This window comes from Theropithecus gelada, chromosome 3, assembly GCF_003255815.1.
Source record: "Theropithecus gelada isolate Dixy chromosome 3, Tgel_1.0, whole genome shotgun sequence".
Classification (NCBI taxonomy): Eukaryota; Metazoa; Chordata; class Mammalia; order Primates; family Cercopithecidae; genus Theropithecus; species Theropithecus gelada.
Window position 1 is genome coordinate 45,553,755 of NC_037670.1, and position 19,505 is coordinate 45,573,259.

General features: G+C 38.5%; 1 protein-coding gene across 2 annotated transcripts in view; it reads right to left on the reverse strand.

Moving 5' to 3' along the window:
- The window catches only part of CXADR (CXADR, Ig-like cell adhesion molecule), a 79,113-nt gene that overhangs the window by 12,111 nt on the left and 47,497 nt on the right, over positions 1–19,505 (reverse strand). Inside the window, exons 5-7 of one of the 2 annotated variants that reach the window (XM_025379059.1) lie at positions 18,953–19,075; positions 18,286–18,424; positions 14,461–14,644 (exon numbers count right to left, since the gene is read on the reverse strand). In XM_025379059.1, the coding sequence (XP_025234844.1) occupies positions 14,461–14,644; positions 18,286–18,424; positions 18,953–19,075 (446 nt within the window). Of the gene's footprint in view, positions 1–12,293; positions 14,645–18,285; positions 18,425–18,952; positions 19,076–19,505 lie in introns of those variants that run through there. The other variant, XM_025379058.1, reaches the window with a different exon arrangement.

Consider the following 19,505-nt stretch of genomic DNA (forward strand, 5'->3'; position numbering starts at 1 on the left):
AACCTAGAAGTGAGAGTTTTCATCAACTCTTGTCTAGGAGAACATACTTAACTGCAGATGCTGTTTAATAAATTAATAAATTTAATAAATGGCTGTTTTCATAATCAGGTGGATTCGTATTTCTTTCTAAAGTGGTCCAGGGCCGGGTCTGGTGGCTCATGCCTTTGGGAGGCAAAGGCTGAAGATTGCTTGAGGCCAGGAGTTTGAGACCAGCCTAGGTAACGTAGCAAGATACCATCTCTATGGAAATAAATACATACATAAATAAAATGGTCCATCACCTCTTCATGTCTTCCTGAGGCTAGATGTATCCAAATCCTCTATATGTATCAGTAAATGAATAGGAAAGGTTATGTCTTTTTATAGAATGCAACAGGAAGGGAACAAATCATGCCTTCATACAAACACACTTTAACTGAGCACTTACTCTGCCAGCTAATACTTCCAGGCCCTAAATGGCCAGCATAACAAGTTTGTGATTCAAACCTCACCAGCACCGTCACCGATCAAGGACTGATTTCTGTATTCTAAGCCTCTTCTCTCTTCCATTATCCATCCCAAATTTCCTAAATTTCATCTCTTTTCTGTCGTCTTACCCTATCCCACCACTGCCAACCCGCCCAGGGAATGGCCTCACCTATACGTCATAAAGAAAAGTGAGACTGGCCGGGCGCAGTGGCTCACGCCTGTAATCCCAACACTTTGGGAGGCCAAGATGGGTGGATCACGAGGTCGGGAGATCGAGACCATCCTGGCTAACACAGTGAAACCACGTCTCTACTAAAAATACAAAAAATTAGCCAGGTGTGGTGGCGGGTGCCTGTAGTCCCAGCTACTTGGGAGGCTGAGGCAGAAGAATCGCTTGAACTTGGGAGGCGGAGGTTACAGTGAGCCGAGATTGCACCACTGCACTCCAGCCTGGGTGACACAGTGAGATTCCGTCTCAAAAAAAAGAAAAAAAAAAGAAAAGTGAAAAGTGAGACCATCTAATAACATCCTATCAAAACAGTCACAAATGTATTAAATCTGCATCCAACTCTCTCACTGTCTGGCATCCATCTCTGAAGAAAATGTTTTCCTTCCCCTCTTTAAGTTAATCCCTCCACTGAAGTTCTTCATTTCATCTCAGCCCCTTCTTCTTTCCAGGCTCTCTTTCCACAGCCTACATTAATTATGCTTGCATCTCTCCTATCTTAAACTAACCTTTGCCCTGCTCTAGTTACTGTGCCCTCCTGCTTTTTCCTTCCCTTCACCACCAAGGACCTTGAAAGAATAGTCTACTAGTTTTTACATTGGGTCTTATGAATCAGATGTCTCAGGAACTAGTGGGGGATCTGGTGAAGGGGGGATGTGGGGAGGCAAAGAGAAGATAAACAATAACCATTTCATCTGATACGATATGAACCTCACTTAGGATTTCATTTGAGACAGGTACATCCAAAATGTACTGCTTCCTTAGATTTCTTAATTTTTTTTGAAGACAAGGTCTTTTGCTCCGTCACCCAGGCTGGAGTATAGTGGCACCATAATGGCTCACTGTAGCCTCAACCCTCGGGGCTCAAGCAACCCTCCCACCTCAGTATCCTGAGTAGCTGGGACAACAGGTGCGTGCCGCCACGCCTGGCTAATTTTTGTATTTTTTGTAGAGACGGGGTTTCGCCATGTTGGCCAGACTGGTCTTGAACTCCGGGGCTCTGCCTGCCTTGGCCTTGCAAAGTGCTAGGATGACAGGTGTGAGCCACTGAGCCCAGCCCTGCTTCCTTAGATTTCATTCATGCTTTAATCCACTGTACTAAGTGTTGACCCAGCCATCCTAGCAGAACTGGTCCATCATCATGTATGATTTCACTTTCATAGTAGGTTTTCCTTAGTTCCTGCGTGCCCCAGGGCACCAACTTGGGCTTCTTCTCACTCTACACACTCTTACCTGGTGATTTCACTATATGCCTTTCGCTTGGAAAGGCCAGAACTTTTCACCTCACACCTGTTAGTTTAGATATGAAACAGACAGACAGACAAAAGCAAACCCAAAGGTAAGTGTTGGTTGAAATGTGGAGAAATTGGAACTCTTGTACACGGCTGGTGGTAATGTAAATTGCTACAGCCATGATAGAAAACAGTATGGAGGTTCCTCAAAAAATTAAAAATAGAACTACCCTATGATCCAGCAATCCTACCAATCTTTTGGTATTTTCAGAAGAACTGAAATCAAGTTATTGAAGAGATGTTTGCACTCCTATGTTCACTGCAGCATTATTCACAATAGTTAAGATGTGCAAAGAACCTAAATGTTGATAGATGAATGAAGAGATTAAGAAAACGATATCTAAATACAATGAATATTAGCCTTAAAAAAAAACAAGATATCCAACATGAATGCACGTGGAGGACATTTTGCTAAGTAAAATAAGGCAGTCTCAGGAGGACAAATATTGCATAAAACCAATTTTATGAGGTATATAAAATAGTCACACAAATAGAAGCAGAGGGTAGGATGTGCCAGGAGAAACAGGGAGGGAGAGATGGGGAATTGCTACTCAACAGGTAAAAAGTTTCAATTATGCAAGATGAGTAAGTTCTTATGTTAAATGTTTTTACCACAATAAAAAAAAAAAAAAAGGGGCCAGAAGTTCACTTTTTTTCTTTACCAAGGTTTCTTAAATTGTGTTCTAGAGATCAATGCATCAATTTAAAAAAAAAAAAAAAAAAAAAAAAAAAAAAAAAAGCTTGCAGAATGGTCTGACATGTGAAAAAAGGTGGTTTCACTTAAATTTCATTTCATTTTTCCCAACAACCCATTGTCTTAATACCTGTGCTCCGAATGCTCAAAAGAATGGAAAAGACTCTAGGAATGCAATATTTCCATATGACATAAAATTAAAAGCAATCTCTAGGTCCAACAGTAAGAAAATGATGAGTTACGGAACATCAACTTCATCCAACATCATGCTTCATTGAAATGGATATACATGAAATGCTTCCAACAGCAGATAAGATGTTTATGATACAATAAGATTAAGTAGAAAACAATGAGAGAACATGCACTTTAAAAATAAAATATATATATTTAAATATGCCAGAAGGTGAAATAGGACAGGTTTTGGTGATGATGTCAGGTAAAACACTTTAAAATTCATTCACTATTTGGTCACAGTGTTATCTTAACAAGGAAAAAAAAAATTTTTCTTCTTTTTTTTTTTTTTTGAGATAGGGTCTCACTCTGTAGCCCAGGCTGGAGCACAGAGGCACACTCACAGCTCACTGCAACCTTGACCTCCTGAGCTCAAGTGATCCTCTCACCTCAGCCTGGCGAATAGCTGGGACTACAGGCATGTGCCACCACATCCAGCTAATTTTTGTATTTTCTGTAGAGACGGATTTCGCTGATGTTGCCTAGGCTGGTTTTGAATGCCTAGGCTCAAGCAATCCACCCTCCTTCGCCTCCCAAAATGCTGGGATTACAGGTGTGAGCTACTGCGCCAGGCTGGAAAACAATGTTTCAAATATTTCACAATCAAGTCAGATGAAAATCAAATTTGAATTTGGATAATCAATGAATTAGACACGTGCTGGCTTATAGAGAAATTATTTCAATAGTTCTCATTACTGGCAGGTATTTTGATATAACACAGTAAATGATGTCACACATTATGGCAGTACTGGTGTATATCCTAGAGGTTTGCAGGCAGTCTAAACAGCATGGAAATGTAACATATTTAACTATAAATATGGTGCTTTTAAAAAAAATAAATTTAAAGACTATTTAATAAATAGTCTTTAAATAAATAAAGACTAGTCAAGTGCAGAAGTGAGAAGGGGCGAAAGAGTGGAACAAAGCGCTTGGCCTGTAATTGTGAACAGAGATAACTCGCTATCTTTGGAACTGCTGGTTCTGCTTTTGACTGAACAGTGACAGAGAAGGTGTGAGTAGAGACATTTATTTTTCTCACGGTTAGTACGTAACACCAAGGGACTACTACTTCCGAGTTACTGTAAAAATCCCAAAGGCAGGGTACCCATACATCTTACTGCCCAATCCAACATACTTTTGAGAGCAAATGATTTATTGCTGTTATCAATTACACCGAGGTAACAGACATAAACCTACCCCAGGAAAAGTGGGATATAGTCACCTTATATGAGTGAGATAATGAGGCAAATATTACTAGTATAATTCAAGAATAATAATGATGCTAAAAGCTAACACTTAACTGAGCACTGACCAGGTGCCAGCCTGTATACTTGACATATGTAAACAGCAATCCCATAAAAATTGGGATAAATACTACAAGGTAGATACTATTATCCTATTTTATTTGTGAGGTAAAGGAGTATAGAGAGGTTAAGTGGTTTGTCTAAGGTCATCCAGCTAGTAAGTAGTGAAGCCAGAGATGGAACCAGAGCTGGCTATCTCCCAAGCTCCTTTTATGGCGTTATCCTGTCCAAAGTATTTTTGGAGGATTCTCCATCTCCTTGCCAACAGCCTGGTAAGCACTTACTGCATTTATACCAGATTAAATTTGTTCAGTCAATGGAACCCTGTTGGGCATATTTCTTTTTCCTCCTTTCCAAAGCCCTGAAAAACTTTTTTTTTTTTTTGAGATGGAGTCTTGCTCTGTTGCCCAAGCTACAGTGCAGTGGCACGATCTCGACTCACTGCAACCTCTACCTCCCAGGTTCAAGCAATTCTCCTGCCTTGGCCTCCCAGGTAGCTGGGACTATAGGCATCCACCACCACGCCTGGCTAATTTTTGTATTTTTAGTAGAGACAGGGTTTCACCATGTTGGTCAGGCTGGTCTTGAACTCCTGGCCTCAGGTGATCCACCAGCCTTGGCCTCCCAAAGTGCTGGGATTACAGGCGTGAGCCACTGCGCCCAGCCTAAAATCATTTTTTTTTTAACTTTAGAAATTTTACAATTGAGGACAGGCATGGTGGCTCACACCTGTAATCCCAGGACTTAGGAGGATGAGGCAGGGGTATCACTTGAGTTCAGGAGTTCAAAACCAGCCTGGGCAACACAGCAAGACCTCTCACTACTAAAAATCAAAAAAATTAGCCAGGCATGTTGGCATGCCTGCTATCCCAGCTACTTGGGAGGCTGAGGCAGGAGTATCGCTGAGCAAGGAAGATCGAGGCTGCACTGAGCTATAATTGTACCACTGCACTCCAACCTGGGCAACAGAGCAAGACCCTGCCTCAAAAAAAAAACCAAACAAAAACAAAACAGAAAACAGAAAAGCCTTCCCAACAGGAACAGCGGCAGATAGAATGAGACACTTTATTCAAGGTTGCCAGGAATATTATCTTTTTCACTGGCTGACAGCATTGCACCCCTAAATATCAACTCTTATGTCTGTATGTATGTGTGTGTGTGTATGTATAATATATATATTCCACATTTTTCCATTTCCTACTTCCTGTTTGAGTGAAGTGCCATAGTTTGGGTACTTGCGTATATCACACACGTTCTTGGTAATCAACATTTTTCTATCTCCAGTCCTCTCTCCTACTCCAGATACATCTAGATATCTATTCATCATCTCCATTTGTATATCTAATAAACTTCTCAAACTCAACATGTTCAAAACTGATTTCCTTAGCTTCACTTCAGAACATTCAAAGAATTCGGGCTCCGACCACTGCCTTTACTTCTCTCTGCATTCTCTACCATGATGACTTCATCTATTCCTGTCAAAAATCTGCCTTAAGGCTTAAAACTGCCAAATTTTCTCTCCATTTCTGAATTTTCTACTTAGGTCCAAGCTGGTAATTCACCTGCCTCCTATCATCATGCCTAGATTGTAATAGATATTTTATATGTTGCATGGCTAAAACAGGATTCTACTTTCAAATTTGCTAATCTTTCTATCTTTCCTGGTTTCATATCATAATTTCCCCCACAGTTGCTCCAACCAAAAACCTAATATCCACTCATCCATCATGACCAATCCATTCTTTGTTAACTTTTTAAAATAAATATTCAGGATAAACTCACACACACACATACACGAGTACTTGAATATATATAGAACATTCCTAGAAGGGTAAATAAAAAACTGACCATATTTTTCACTATATACTCAGACCTTTTGAATTTTATTCTGTGAAATAGATGACCTATTCAAAAATTACCAACATTGAAGCAGCAATCAGTTAATGTCTTTTGAAGGGGAAGTGGGGACAGAAACTGGGAGGTGAGAGGGTGAGTTAGATTTCACTCTATACTTTGTGCATTACCTTTCTGAAATACTTTACAAACTATTTCAGGTTCATAGTTATCTTGTGAATAACTTAAAATGTAGAAGTTCTTATCACTTCTTGGACTTTTGGCTAAGATCAAGTGTGAAATGTAGAAGTTCCTTTAAGCTTTACTTCCCTCAAAAAGTAGTTTTATCTTGTCAGCAAGATTCACTTAAAAAGACAAATTCATAATCATTTCCTTTTTTTTTTTTTTTTTTTAACAGGGTCTGCTCTGTTGCCCAAGCTGGAGTGCAAAGGCACGATCTCGGCTCACTGCAGCCTCTGCCTCCTGGGTTCAAGCAATTCTCTTGCCTCAGCCTCCCGAGTAACTGGGATTACAGGTATGTGCCACCACTCAGCTAATTTTTGTATTTTTAGTAGAGATGGGGTTTCACCATGTTGGTCAGACTGGTCTCGAACTGCTGGCTCAAGTGATCCACCCCCTTCGGCCTCCCAAAGGGCAGAGATTACAGGTGTGAGTCACCGTGCCCAGCATCATAACTGTTTCATCAACTACTTTTTCACTTGACAGGCAGATGTGAAGTTAACAAAGTCACCCATATTTGAAATAAAAATAGTATATTTCTGGGGCAGGCGGAGGCAGTTGAGGATCATGAAATACCTATGTTGGCATAGTTATTTAGGTGTTGATACTGTTATTATGCCATTGAAAGTTAAACAGAAAACCCTCTGGGTACATGTTTTATACCAATGCACACTATCTTATTAGTCCCTCTCAAAATGTGCAGTCATCATTACTGTTATGGGGTGAAGTGTCCCCATCCTCTAAATTTCTATGTTGAAGTCTCAGATTCTCTAGAATCTCAGAATGTGAGCTTGTTTGGAAACAGATTTGCTACAGATGCAATTAGTTGAGATGTGGTTATATGGGTAGGTCCTAATTCGGTGACTGGTGTCCTTAAAAAATGGAAATGCACACACCGTGACAGACATGCATAGAGGGAAGAGAGATGGACAAAATGGTCACCTACAAGCCAAAGACAGGGTCTGGAGCAGATCCCTCCCTCACAGCCCTCAGAAGGAACCAATCTTGCCAACACCTTGATCTTGGACTTCCAGCTCCAGAACTATAACACATTTCTGTTCTTCAAGCAGTCTGTAGCATTTTTTACGGCTAATACAATCACACATAAAAATTACTTGTAAATGCCTAGGTAATTCAGAAGACTAGCCATTTAAAAAGACTTTGACATAATACTCTTCAGGTTTTGTGGAAAGCTAAAATCTTCTATGAAATTGTTTTAGGTATTTTAGCAGATCACCTCAAATTCTGATACTAAGAAATATTATTAGTATACCAAATTAAACAACAATTTTTAAGTAGGTATTTTTTTTTCAACCACACTAAAAGTCTGCAATTTTGTGAAGCCCAAGGGGAAAAAAACTTAACGTTAGTGCCTTAGCATGGAAATCAGTCATCTGCAAAGGGTTTCCTAAGCCAGAGGCTCCCAAAGTTGGTTAATTATTGAAATAATCTGGGAGAGAAGAGTCACTGATTTCACCCTAGACCTACTCAGCAGGAATCCGTAAGAAGGGCTTTAGAAATATATTTATAAACTGCTTCTGATAATGAGTTTTGTTTCTGTGTTTGCTACTATTCAGTCAGGTAACCTCATGCTGTATTTGGGCAAGTTAACTCCTTAAGCCAAGTGCAGCCTTTCCCCTCACTGCACATACTCATCCTTTTTCTCATGATACTGCCCTTTTTTTTCTTTTTTTTTTTTTGAGACGGAGTCTCACCCTGTCACCCAGGCTGGAGTGTGCAGTGTCGCAATCTTGGCTCACTGCAACCTCTGCCTCCCAGGTTCAAGCCATCCTCCCACTTCAGCCTCCCAAGTAGTTAGGATTACAGGCATGCACCACCACATCTGGCTTTTTTTTTTTTTTTTTGTATTTTTAGTAGAGACGGGGTTTCACCATGTTGGCCAGGCTGGTCTCTCGAACTCCTGACCTCAAGTGATCCACCCGCCTTGGCCTCCCAAAGTGCTGGGATTACAGGCGTGAGCCACCAAACCTGACCAATACTGCCTTTTTGAAGAGACCAGGCTAGGTGCCTTGTAGAACATATGACGCATATTTAATGAACACATATTTGTCCCTAGTGTCCATAGTTTTCTTACTAAATATCCACTCAGCATTTACTTAGCCATTTGGAAGTCACTGAGGTAGGCAGTGGGGACTGAGGTAGGTAAATCACCTACAGAGTACTGAAGGAGGTCTATCAAACCGGCGAAATAATTAGAATGCAAAGGTTTTGTGCCATAAAAGACCTGTGCTGACATTGAGGAGGGCACAGAAGTACCCCTAATTTAGGAGAACCTAATAGCTTCTTTTTGTATAGTTACCTTAGAGTAGCAACTTTTTCCCCTATAAATATTGAATACAATTTAAAAATCATCTAAGTAACAAGGTATGTTTGATTTATACTTTCGAAACACCAGCAAAAAAACCCAAGCTTAATTTCTTGGACTAGCTTCTTGATTTTTTCACTGTTGGTATTATTGCATCTTGAAATTATCTTTGATTATGCCTTAGACTTACACTATTTTTATTGAATAATAAACTACTTCATACCCAATGTTGTCTCAGTTTAATCAGCTTTGCTATTTGTTAACCAGAAATATGATCTGGCCATTAGAGCTATAAGATTAAGATATGGTCTAAATTAAAGGCATTTAATTATTCTCGGTTTCACTTAGCATATTGCACTGTAAATCTCGATTCCTTGAAAGTCTGTGTACCATTATCAGTATCCCAGTTATCAGGGGTAAATACCAACAACTTTCATTATTGTATCAATTCTATTTCTTTGAAATCTTCCAACATCCCTTGTAAAGTAGGTATTTTGTACCATTTGAAGTACTAGGAAACTGAAGCAAAGTGAAGCAACTAGTAATAAGTGGTATTTAAGCATGTCCTGTGCCTTCTAGCACTATGCCCTGTGCTCTTCACCTTTTAATCCCTGAGTAGAAAATTTCACATCAGTATAAATCAGTGGTTCTCAAAAGGAGGTGATTTGCCTTTGACCCCAGGGGAGATATTTGGTAATGTTTGGAAATACTTTTTATCATCACAACTGTGATGGGCATGCTGGTGGGGGGGCCAGGGTGCTACTGACATCCAGTGGGTGGAAGCCAGGGCTGCTGCCAAACATCTTGCAATGCACAGGACAGTCCCCTACAACAAAGAATTATCCAGCCCAAAATGTTAATAGTGCCGAGGTTGAGAAACCCTGGTATAAACAAAATATTCCTCAACATGCTTCTTACAGTAGCATCAATAGCCCATTCTGGTTTTTCCTGAAATCAACATTTATAGTCAATGAAAATACTTTAAGCTAAAATGAGATGTTACTTTGGTTCGAATATCTGTGCCTCCCTAAAATTCTTACGTTGATATATATCTTATTAGCCAGAAGCCCAAATCTCACCAATATGTTGAAATCTTAATACCCAACGTGACAGCACTCAGATGTGGGGCCCCTTTGGGAAGTGACCAAATCATTAGGACTCTACTCTCATGAATAGCATTAATGGCCTTATGAAAGAGGCTAGAGGAAGCTTCCTTTTCTCCTTTCTGTCATGTGAGAATACAGCAAGAGGCGCCATCTTTGATACAGACGGTAAGCTCTCACCAGCCACCAAATCTGCCAGTGCCTTGATCTTTGACTTCCCAGCCTCGTATCTGTGTATATACACACACATTTGGCAACGTATCTGAAAAATGTTTGAGTTTATACTGTAAATTCTGAAATGATCACAGAACCCCAAATATTATGTACTATTATATAAGCACACAGGAATGGGGAGATTTTGGTCTGTATGCTTGACATGTTTTCAACCATGTATTAATATGACTGTTGTAATCTTTATTCTTTCTGTTTAGAGGATGCACGGGGGGAAAGGAAACCATGACACAGCAAGCAGGGAGGAATAAAATATTGAAGCTTTAGCGGACATTTGTATAAAAGGCACAATAAAGCCACACCATGAGGCAGAGAAATGCTTTCTCGATTTTATTTCAAAAGTACACAAGGTCACAAAACTAGAGCAAGTTGTTTTTCTTAACAAATTTTGTTCTTAACAAATTTCAAAATCTGCACCATTGGATATATAAGCCAGAAATCGTACATACAAAATCTGAAACTGACACTATCAATTCTATACTTTGCACACGTGGAGTGTCAAAATATTTTTCTCAGTAGTACAAGTGTATTTATCACTAAAATTCACAATTAGGGAAAAGAATAAGTGAATCAATGAATTGTGGTTCTCTTAAAACTCGTGTCATTAAATAAGTTAGCAGAAAACACGAAGTTCTGTTTTGATGGAACTTTTAGTCTCGATGACTAAAACCAAACCCAACTGATGTGTACTATATTCTTAAATTATAAAATAAGATACTTTACAAAAGTTAACCTTAATGAATAAGAGGCTGGTGTTATCTGCTGTAAGATAAATGATCAGCCTTCCCGAAAGATAAATAAACTGAACCACAATTCACACATTTGTTTATTATTCTTCCCTGCTTCTATGACATTTATAAAAGGAATTTGTGCTCAGTTATGGCCTATCTTAGTGTTAAAATAGGTAAATGAGTAAGAAATCCTATTGCAGAACATAATGCCTTTGCTGCTGGAATATCCAAAGGCATTCAAAATATTAAAACTTGCCCAGAACATTTACACTACTAAACACAGGAATGTTATAAAGATATATGTACATATATATATATAATATAATGTCACAAGCCACTAAGAAGTTAAAATTGTGCCAACATTTTCTACAAACTACTCTTTATGTGACACATCAAAGCATTAACCACATAAAATACGAACTTCTTCTGTTCACACTGGAATAAGGCATCTGAAAGCCCTAAACACTGCTGAAGTGAAAATTAGAAGAAAAAACTCTTAACATTCACATAACATCGAATGTACATGCCGCACGCACACACAAGACACTGAGAATATTTTTAAGAAGCCACACATCACAGAATTTGATAGTCACCTTCATGCAATGAGTTCCTTTGATATTTAATCAAAATGTTTACTTGCCCCTTTACTTGTTCCAAATTTCCAAGATTAACTCTCAAATTTTAAAAAGTATCTTTTTAATAAAAATCAGGTATCTCTTTATATCCATGATCTATATGGATAGTGATTTGGATTTTTTCAATCCCACTCTCCCTAAGATACACTCGGGCTGTGTTTCTATTTTAGAAAGTCCATGGCAGATAGCTCAAATTAAAAGGAAGGAATTTGTCCAGAATAATTGGTTACTGTCATGAATAACAGACATTTTAGGGGGTGGGGGAGTGAGAGGCTCTCTAATAAGGGAATAATATTAGTTAAGATTGCCAGTAAGAAAAAAAATAGCTGTAAACGACTCCATATTCAAAGTACAGAACTGGCTGGATGTTGTGGCTCACCCCTGTAATCCCAGCAATTTGGGAGGCCGAGGCAGGAGGATCTCTTGAGCCCAGCAGTTTGAGACCAGCCTGGGCAACACAGTGAAACCCCATCTCTTTAAAAAAAACAAAAAATGTACAGAACTATATATTCGAAAGTACCATTTCTCTTCAAATTATCCTTTGTAACCTAAAGAGATGGATAGTATCGAGTCTCTCAGTTATAAAGTAGAATCAAATGGCTTTGCTATTAAGATGCAGTACTGTCCTTGACTGATCTAACTGAAATGCTTTAGTAATTTTTTGTTCAACTACTTGATTACCAATAGCAATTTGGGAGCAAATATTTGATCTCTGGTTCAACTGAAATTATCAGCGAGAACTACTTGAAAATTTATCAGTACTCTTTGGCTGACAGAATTTTACAGTGAGACGTAAGCCTATAAAACAATGTCCTCTAAAATATGAAATATATGGGAAGAAAAGTCTTGTTCCTCATGTGTTATTAAAAAAAAAAAGGAAGGAAAGTCTTACACGTGTCCACTTTCTATAACTTCTACTTAGATCAATAGGATAATGTTCATTATATGAAAGTCAGGAATAGGAAGAACCAAAATTTTATTATTAATGTTCTGTTTATTTACTTTTCATAATACTTTATAAATAAACTTTATTCATATAAAACAGGCCGAACATCTGACATTCAAAAATGGCTACTGTTATAAAACCAGAAACATAGTCAGAGTGTTGGGAATATTGAAATTTCTAAATCTTTATGAATAACACAATCGCTTAAGTGATATGCACAAAGAACAGAAAAGAGGCAAGCTTGGAAATGTGAGGATAGAAAGGTGTCACAGTGATGTGTTTTTAGAAACAGTACCTTCACCTCTAAGCACCTTTCAGGTAGGTGATAGCTAGCTCATAGGCACCAGAAATTCATAATAGAAATTAAATTACCCAAAAGGCACAGATGAAAATGTTAACACAAGTATAAAAGTAATTTTATGTAAGGTTAAAACCTATTTTTAAAATGCTTCCAAATATGTAAAACTATACACAAATCCATTACACATTCAGCTTAAGTTTACCATTAAAAAGTGTACACACAATACTCTAACCGTAAATACATGCCACCGTTTATAATGTAGCATTTACCACCACAGCACCCAAAGATATGAACAGAAACCAACTCCCTACTAAAATCTAGGGAAAGGTTTTAGAGCTAGTGAAAGAATTTATTGCAGACCATATTTATTATAAAGAGACTGTTGGCTCATTCTACTATATCCACACTCCCTCACAATCTTAAGGGAAATACAATAAATCCACTTTCTTCTCCTAAAATGATATTTAGCACATTTGGCAAGGAGGAGTAGTCCCTTAACTCCTTTTTCTTATCTTTTTTTCTTTTTCTTTTTTCTTTTTTTTTTTTAAGAATAAATCACTTTCACAAAACTAAGACTCAAACATTTTTGAAGCTCAGCTTGATTTGCCAGAACTACACAGAGACATGTTTGGTCACACAACAGCAACTGTACATCCTCCCAAGTCTGGAATACAGAATTGATGGAGGACACTTACTTGCTTAAAATGTATTTGATTATTCTGCATTTATGATAAAAATATCATCCAGGGATTATATTCAAGAGGGTAAATTTAGGATTACGTGTTTCTAGAACATATAATATGTAACACCATCCAAAAACAACAAACAACATAAAGCACTGAAACCGAAGAACCACTTAAAATTTAGAATAAATTAGGAAATTTCAATCTATAATTGTCAAACAATAAATGAGTTATAATATTTTTCTAATAAAAATATCACCTAAAGTGGAAAGCCAGTATTTAGTTGGGAACTATGAAATACTACATCCTTGATCTGGCTGGCCGCCATTTTGAAGACCACCACAGATCTCAAGGCATGAGACTATTCACCAACAAAATCTATCCCTGCCATTGCACCTAGTGTCATCTCAATATGTGGCTGACAGCAAATGTTCTAACTTAATCTGATAGATGCTCCTTTAGCATATAAAAGAGTTTGCTAAGTCCCTATTACCTGTAGCAGTCTATCAACTAAATATTTAAGAAGTCATTTCACAGACAAGGTTTATGAATGACTTAAAAGGAAAATTAGTAATTTCTAAACCACTGTAGTGTTTTCTATGTTTTTAGAGATACTCCAAACACAAGAGTTTTCCAAGGAGCTATAAAAACAAGTACAAACATACATAAGTAATTTTGTCATGGATGTTTCTGCACTAATTTGGGGGAAACTGGTGGGCCATAAATAAATGAGATACACATCCTAAAAATAATGGTAAAAATTATCAAGTACCACTTTCAGATGGTTATTCAAGTATCAACTTGGTATGCAAGTAAGTTCACCAATTTCTTCACCTATGATTTCATATTCAAAGTGCTACATCTTACTTAGGTACTGATAAATTTAGAAACCTTTATAATCAACCTCTTAAAGAAAATCCAGCTTTTTCAGATGGTAAACTTGTCTTTACTAACTTTAATACCTGTAACTATTTCAATATAACCAAACAAAAATTTTTAAAAATATATTCCTTACCGTTCCTGATTATTTTTTGATATATTTTGAGGCTAGGAACAAAATTTAGACCAGAATAGGTTTTCACATATCAAAAAAAGGAAAGGGACATGGAAAGCACAGACGAGACATATGGAGGCTCTATACTATAGACCCATCCTTGCTCTGTGCTGGAATCATCACAGGAATCGCGCCCATTCGACTTAGATTAGGGGCAGCTACCTTAGCAGGTGGGAGAGTCGGACTCTGAGGCGTGCGTTCAAAGTCTTCACTTGGTACTTGGTTATACTGAGTCTTGGAATATCCTTCCATGTTGGAAGGAGACATGGATCCCAGGGATGAATGATTACTGCCTATGTAGCTTCTGGCAGTGGACGTACGGCTCTTTGGAGGCGGCACATCTTCCCTGGAAAGCAAAATCCACAATACATGTCAAGAGAATAAATTTCTAAAAACCTACAATTATGTAAGCTATGAAGCATGGATAAGAGCCTGTATTTAGGTACCAAACATATAAAAGTGTGTGTGTGTATGCGTGTCACAAAAAAGCAAAAAGTGCAAGCCATAACATCATAAATCCTGCATCTGTCCCCAATCTGTCATTGTGATTAGAGTTATGACTTCACACTTAATAAAATATGGTATTTACACAAATGTAGATGATTCCAGAATGTTGTCTTACAAAACACAAATCTCAAATCATTCATATTCTAGTATCACTGGTCAAGATAATCTAGTTACAGCCATGTAACACTTTATAGTTGAGAAAACACTAACACCTACAAATATATTTCTATCTTAATCACGCCTGTAATCCCAGCACTTTGGGAGGCCAAGGCGGGTGGAGGTCACTTGAGGTCAGGAGTTCAAGACCAGCCAGGCCAATATGGCAAAACCCCGTCTCTGCTAAAAGTACAAAAATTAGCCGGGCTTGGTGGCAGGTGCCTGTAATCCCAGCTACTCGGGAGGCTGAGGCAGGAGAATCACTCGAACCCAGGAGGCGGAGGTTTAAGTGAGCCGAGATTGCGCCATGGCACTCCAGCCTGAGTGCCAGAGTGAGACTCTGTCTCAAAAAAATAAATAAATGATAAATTTTAAAAAATTTTTAAAGAAAAGAAAAAATTATTTTTGTATTAAAGTTATCTGAAACCTTAGCTGAAAACACTACAGATTTAAGTTTGCTGGGAATTTAAGCATAAGAATTTTCATACCAAACACTGACAGAGAGCTCAACTGGCCCTCCATAATCATGGGTTCCACATCTGTGAAGCCAAAAAACCATGTATAGAAAATATTTTTTAAAAAATATTGTCTGTACCTAACCTGTACAGATTTTTTGTCATTATTCCCTGAACATCACATTATAACAATCATTTACATAGTATTTACATTGGTATTATAAGTGATCTAGAGATGACTCGAAGTATACACAAGAATGTGTGCAGGTTATATACAAACAGTATGCCATTTTGTATCTTTTTCTTTTCTTTTTTTTTTTTTTTAAGATAGAGACAGGTTCTTGCCATCTTGCTCAGGTTGGTGTCTTGAACTCCTGAGCTCAAATGATCCTCCCATCTGGGCCTCCCAAAGTCCTGGGATTACAGGCGTGAGTCACTGCGCCTGGCTGCCATTTTATATCAAGGACTTGGGCATCCTTGGATTTTGGTATCTGCAGGAGGTCCTCCATGGATACCGAAGAATAACTGTGTATCTATCTTTGGTGCATTTAAAAAATACAGGCGTACTCGTTTCATTGTGCCTTGCTTTTATCACACTTCATAGATACTTATGGCATGCTTTTTTTAACAAATTGCAGGTGTGTGGTACCCTTGTGTCAAGCAAATGTACCTGTACCATGTTTCCAACAGCATCTGCTCACTTCATGTCTGTGTTGCGTTTTGGAAATTTTCACAACAGTTAAAACTTTCTCATAATCATACCTGTTAGGGTGATCTGTGATCAGTGATCTTTGATGTTACTATTTTAATTTGTTTTGGGGCAGCATGAACTATGCCCATATAAGACAGCAAACTTAATAAATGTTGTGTGTGTTCTGGCCATCTCCTCCAACCACCCCCCGATTCTCTCACCCCTCCCTCAGGCCTCCCTGTTCCCTGAGACACAATAATATTGAAATTAGGCCACTTAATAACCCTACAATGACCTCTAAGTGTTCAAGTAAAAGGAATAGTTATCATAGTTCTACTTTTTAGAAAACTTTTATTTATTTTGAGACAGTCTCGATCTGTCAACCAGGCTAGGGTGCAGTGGTGCGATCACAGCTCACTGCAAGCTCAAACTCCTGGACCCAAGCAATCACCAGCAGGGCTCTCTTTAAATCAAACCCAGAAATAATCAACCTTAGTGAGACTGGCTGAAAGCTAGTCTCTTGCACCAAACAGCCAAGCCAAATTGTAAATGCAAAGAAAAAGTTCTTAAAGTAAAGTCAAAGTGTTACTCCAGTGAACACGTGAATGGTAAGAAAGCGAAACAGTCTTATTGCTGATATGGAGAAAGTTTAGTGGTCTGGAGAGGATCAAAATAGTCACAACATTCCCTTACACCAAAGCCCAGTCCAGAGCAAGGCCCTAACTCTCTTCAATTCTATCAAGGCTGAGAGCGCTAAGGCAGTTGCAGAAAGAAAGCTGGAAGCTAGCAGAGGCTGGTTAATGAGATTAGGGAAAAAGGCCATTTCCATAACATAAGAATACAAACTGAAGCAACAGAAAGTTACTCAAAGGATCTAGTTAAAAGAGCGTTGATGAAGGTAACTACACTAAGTAACAGATTTTCAATAGCGACAAAACAGACTTCTACTGGAAGAAGACACCATCTAGGCCTTTAATGGCTAAAGATGTCAGTGTCTGGTTTCAAAGCTTTAAAGGACAGGTTGACATTCTTGGTAGGAGCTAATGCAGCCCAGGAGTTGGAGACCAGCCTTGGCAACATGGTGAAACCCCATCTCTACAAAAACTACACGAATTAGTCAGGTGTGGTGGCTCATGCCTGCAGTCCCAGCTACTCGGTAAGCTGAGGTGGGAGGCTCACCTGAACCCAGGGGGCAGAGGTTGCAGTGGGCCATAACTGCACCACTCCACTCCAGCCTGGGCAACAGAGAACGAGACCTTGTCTCGGAAAACAGACAAACAAGAGAAAAACTCAACAACCACAGAAAGAAAGAAATTGGCATAGCCACTCCAACCTTAAGTAACTAGCATCCTGATCAGCCACCAGCCATCAACACTGAGGTAAGACCTTCCACCAGCGGAGAGATTAGGACTCACTGAAGGCTCAGTCATTAGCATTTTTTAGCAATAAAGTCTTTTTTAATTGGGGTATCTACACTGCTTTTTTAGACATGATGCTACGGCACACTTTAGACTATAATATAGTATAAACATAACCTTTTGTGCACCGGAAAAACAAAAACATTCGTGTGATTTATTGCGGTGGTCTGGAACCAAACCCACAATAGCTCTGAAGTGTCCCTGCACAGGTGTCCAGACCCCACCCCAGATCTACCAAATGTCAATTTCTAGGGTGTGAAGTCCTGTGTTACTACTTTCTAAAGTTCTATTATCGAATATGCACACTTCTCGTTAAGACCTTCTGATTTATGATATTTAAGGAAAATAAAAATTGTACTACCAATCGTTCTACAAACTACCAGATTACCTGATACAATCAGGTCAGATTTTTTTTTTGTTTTCCAAACCTCAATATCCGCTTTATTTTTTGAAGGCTTCATCCCTCCCACAGCAGGTGGGAATTCTTCTCAAAAAGGCAGGCAGTCTTGAGATAATCATTTCGCAGCGGCTCTTAAAATGGGGTACAAGAAGGTTGGGGAGCGGGGCACGATGAATGGTGGTTGGAGCTCTGCACTTGGAGTTAAAAGTAAATGCTTTCAAATGTATTGAGAAAAACGGGGCCAAAGCTTTATCCCTTCTCCTAAGAAAGATGCTTCGGGTGGTTAATGAGAGAACTAATGCTTTAGAGACATGACATATGTTTGGTATACATCAGTCAACTCCTGTCTCACTTAATTACCTGATATCGTGATGAACTTCCTTTTCATATTTTTCTTCTCTGCGCTTTTTATGACAGCAAAAGATGATAAGACCAATGAGCACCAGAGCAAGCAAAGTTCCTATAACGGCTCCTGCAATTAGTCCAGCTTTATTTGAAGCTAAAATAAGAAGAATTAATAGTAAACAAACAAACGAAAAATATATATACACACACACACGTATAGATATTGAAGGTAGGCTACACATTTTTTTATTGATTTCATCACATGTATTAACTTTAGGAGACAAATTATTTAGTCTTTTTGATTCGGGGAAAAAATTCATTAAAAGAACTGTCTTCTGAACTGTATAATCTATTTCAAGCATTAAAATGATAAAACCTGTCTGAAAGATTTTAATATTCAAAGCTATCTTGGTTAACACATAAGAGTGTTCTAAGCTACTCAACATAATAGCTAAACACAGTACAAGGGTTGATTTGACAACTCTTACCTTCTTAATGTATCATTGCAATTATGAAGTTTTTTTTAATAAAATATATTTTTCTAGAAAAGCTAATAATCAAACCACAGTGTTCTGATCAAAGTCAGTGTCCCCTTGCCCTTAATACACATTTGCTGACTGAACTAAAGGAGGTGGTATAAAGATAACAGAAACAAAACCACCAACAGAAAGAAGATACTTACGAGGGACTACGTTTAGGCGCAACAGGCACTGATCGGAGCCCACTCTGTTTCTGACTGTACAGCTGTATGTCCCAGAGTACTCAGAAGAGGCATTTTTTACAGATATAACAGATAACGTCATTTCTATGGAAGGAGGAAAAAGAAAACAAACTCATTTTATAGTATGTACTGTTATCAGGTGTCAGTAAACGTAGCCCTTATCAAATTTGACAATCCAGTTAAAAGCAAGACAGACCAAGACTGGATGCAAACAAACTGGCACTGAGCCACACAGATGTTTCCAGAAATCAAACAATCATGCTTCCAGTTCATGTGTATCAAGGTGAAAGTAGCCATGACCCCCTGCAGCACAGAGCCTCCGCTGGAGCAGGCGTGTTGGTCCACTGTAGCTGCTGCAAACCCATCTGGGGGTACATCAGACTATACACACTACGGCAACCCACAAAGGATCTCTCATGCAGCAGGAAAACATACAAAACCTATTTTATTCCCCCCTAGATGGAAGAAACATACAAAAGGAAGTCAGAAGAGGACTCCCAGATTGGTCTCTGAG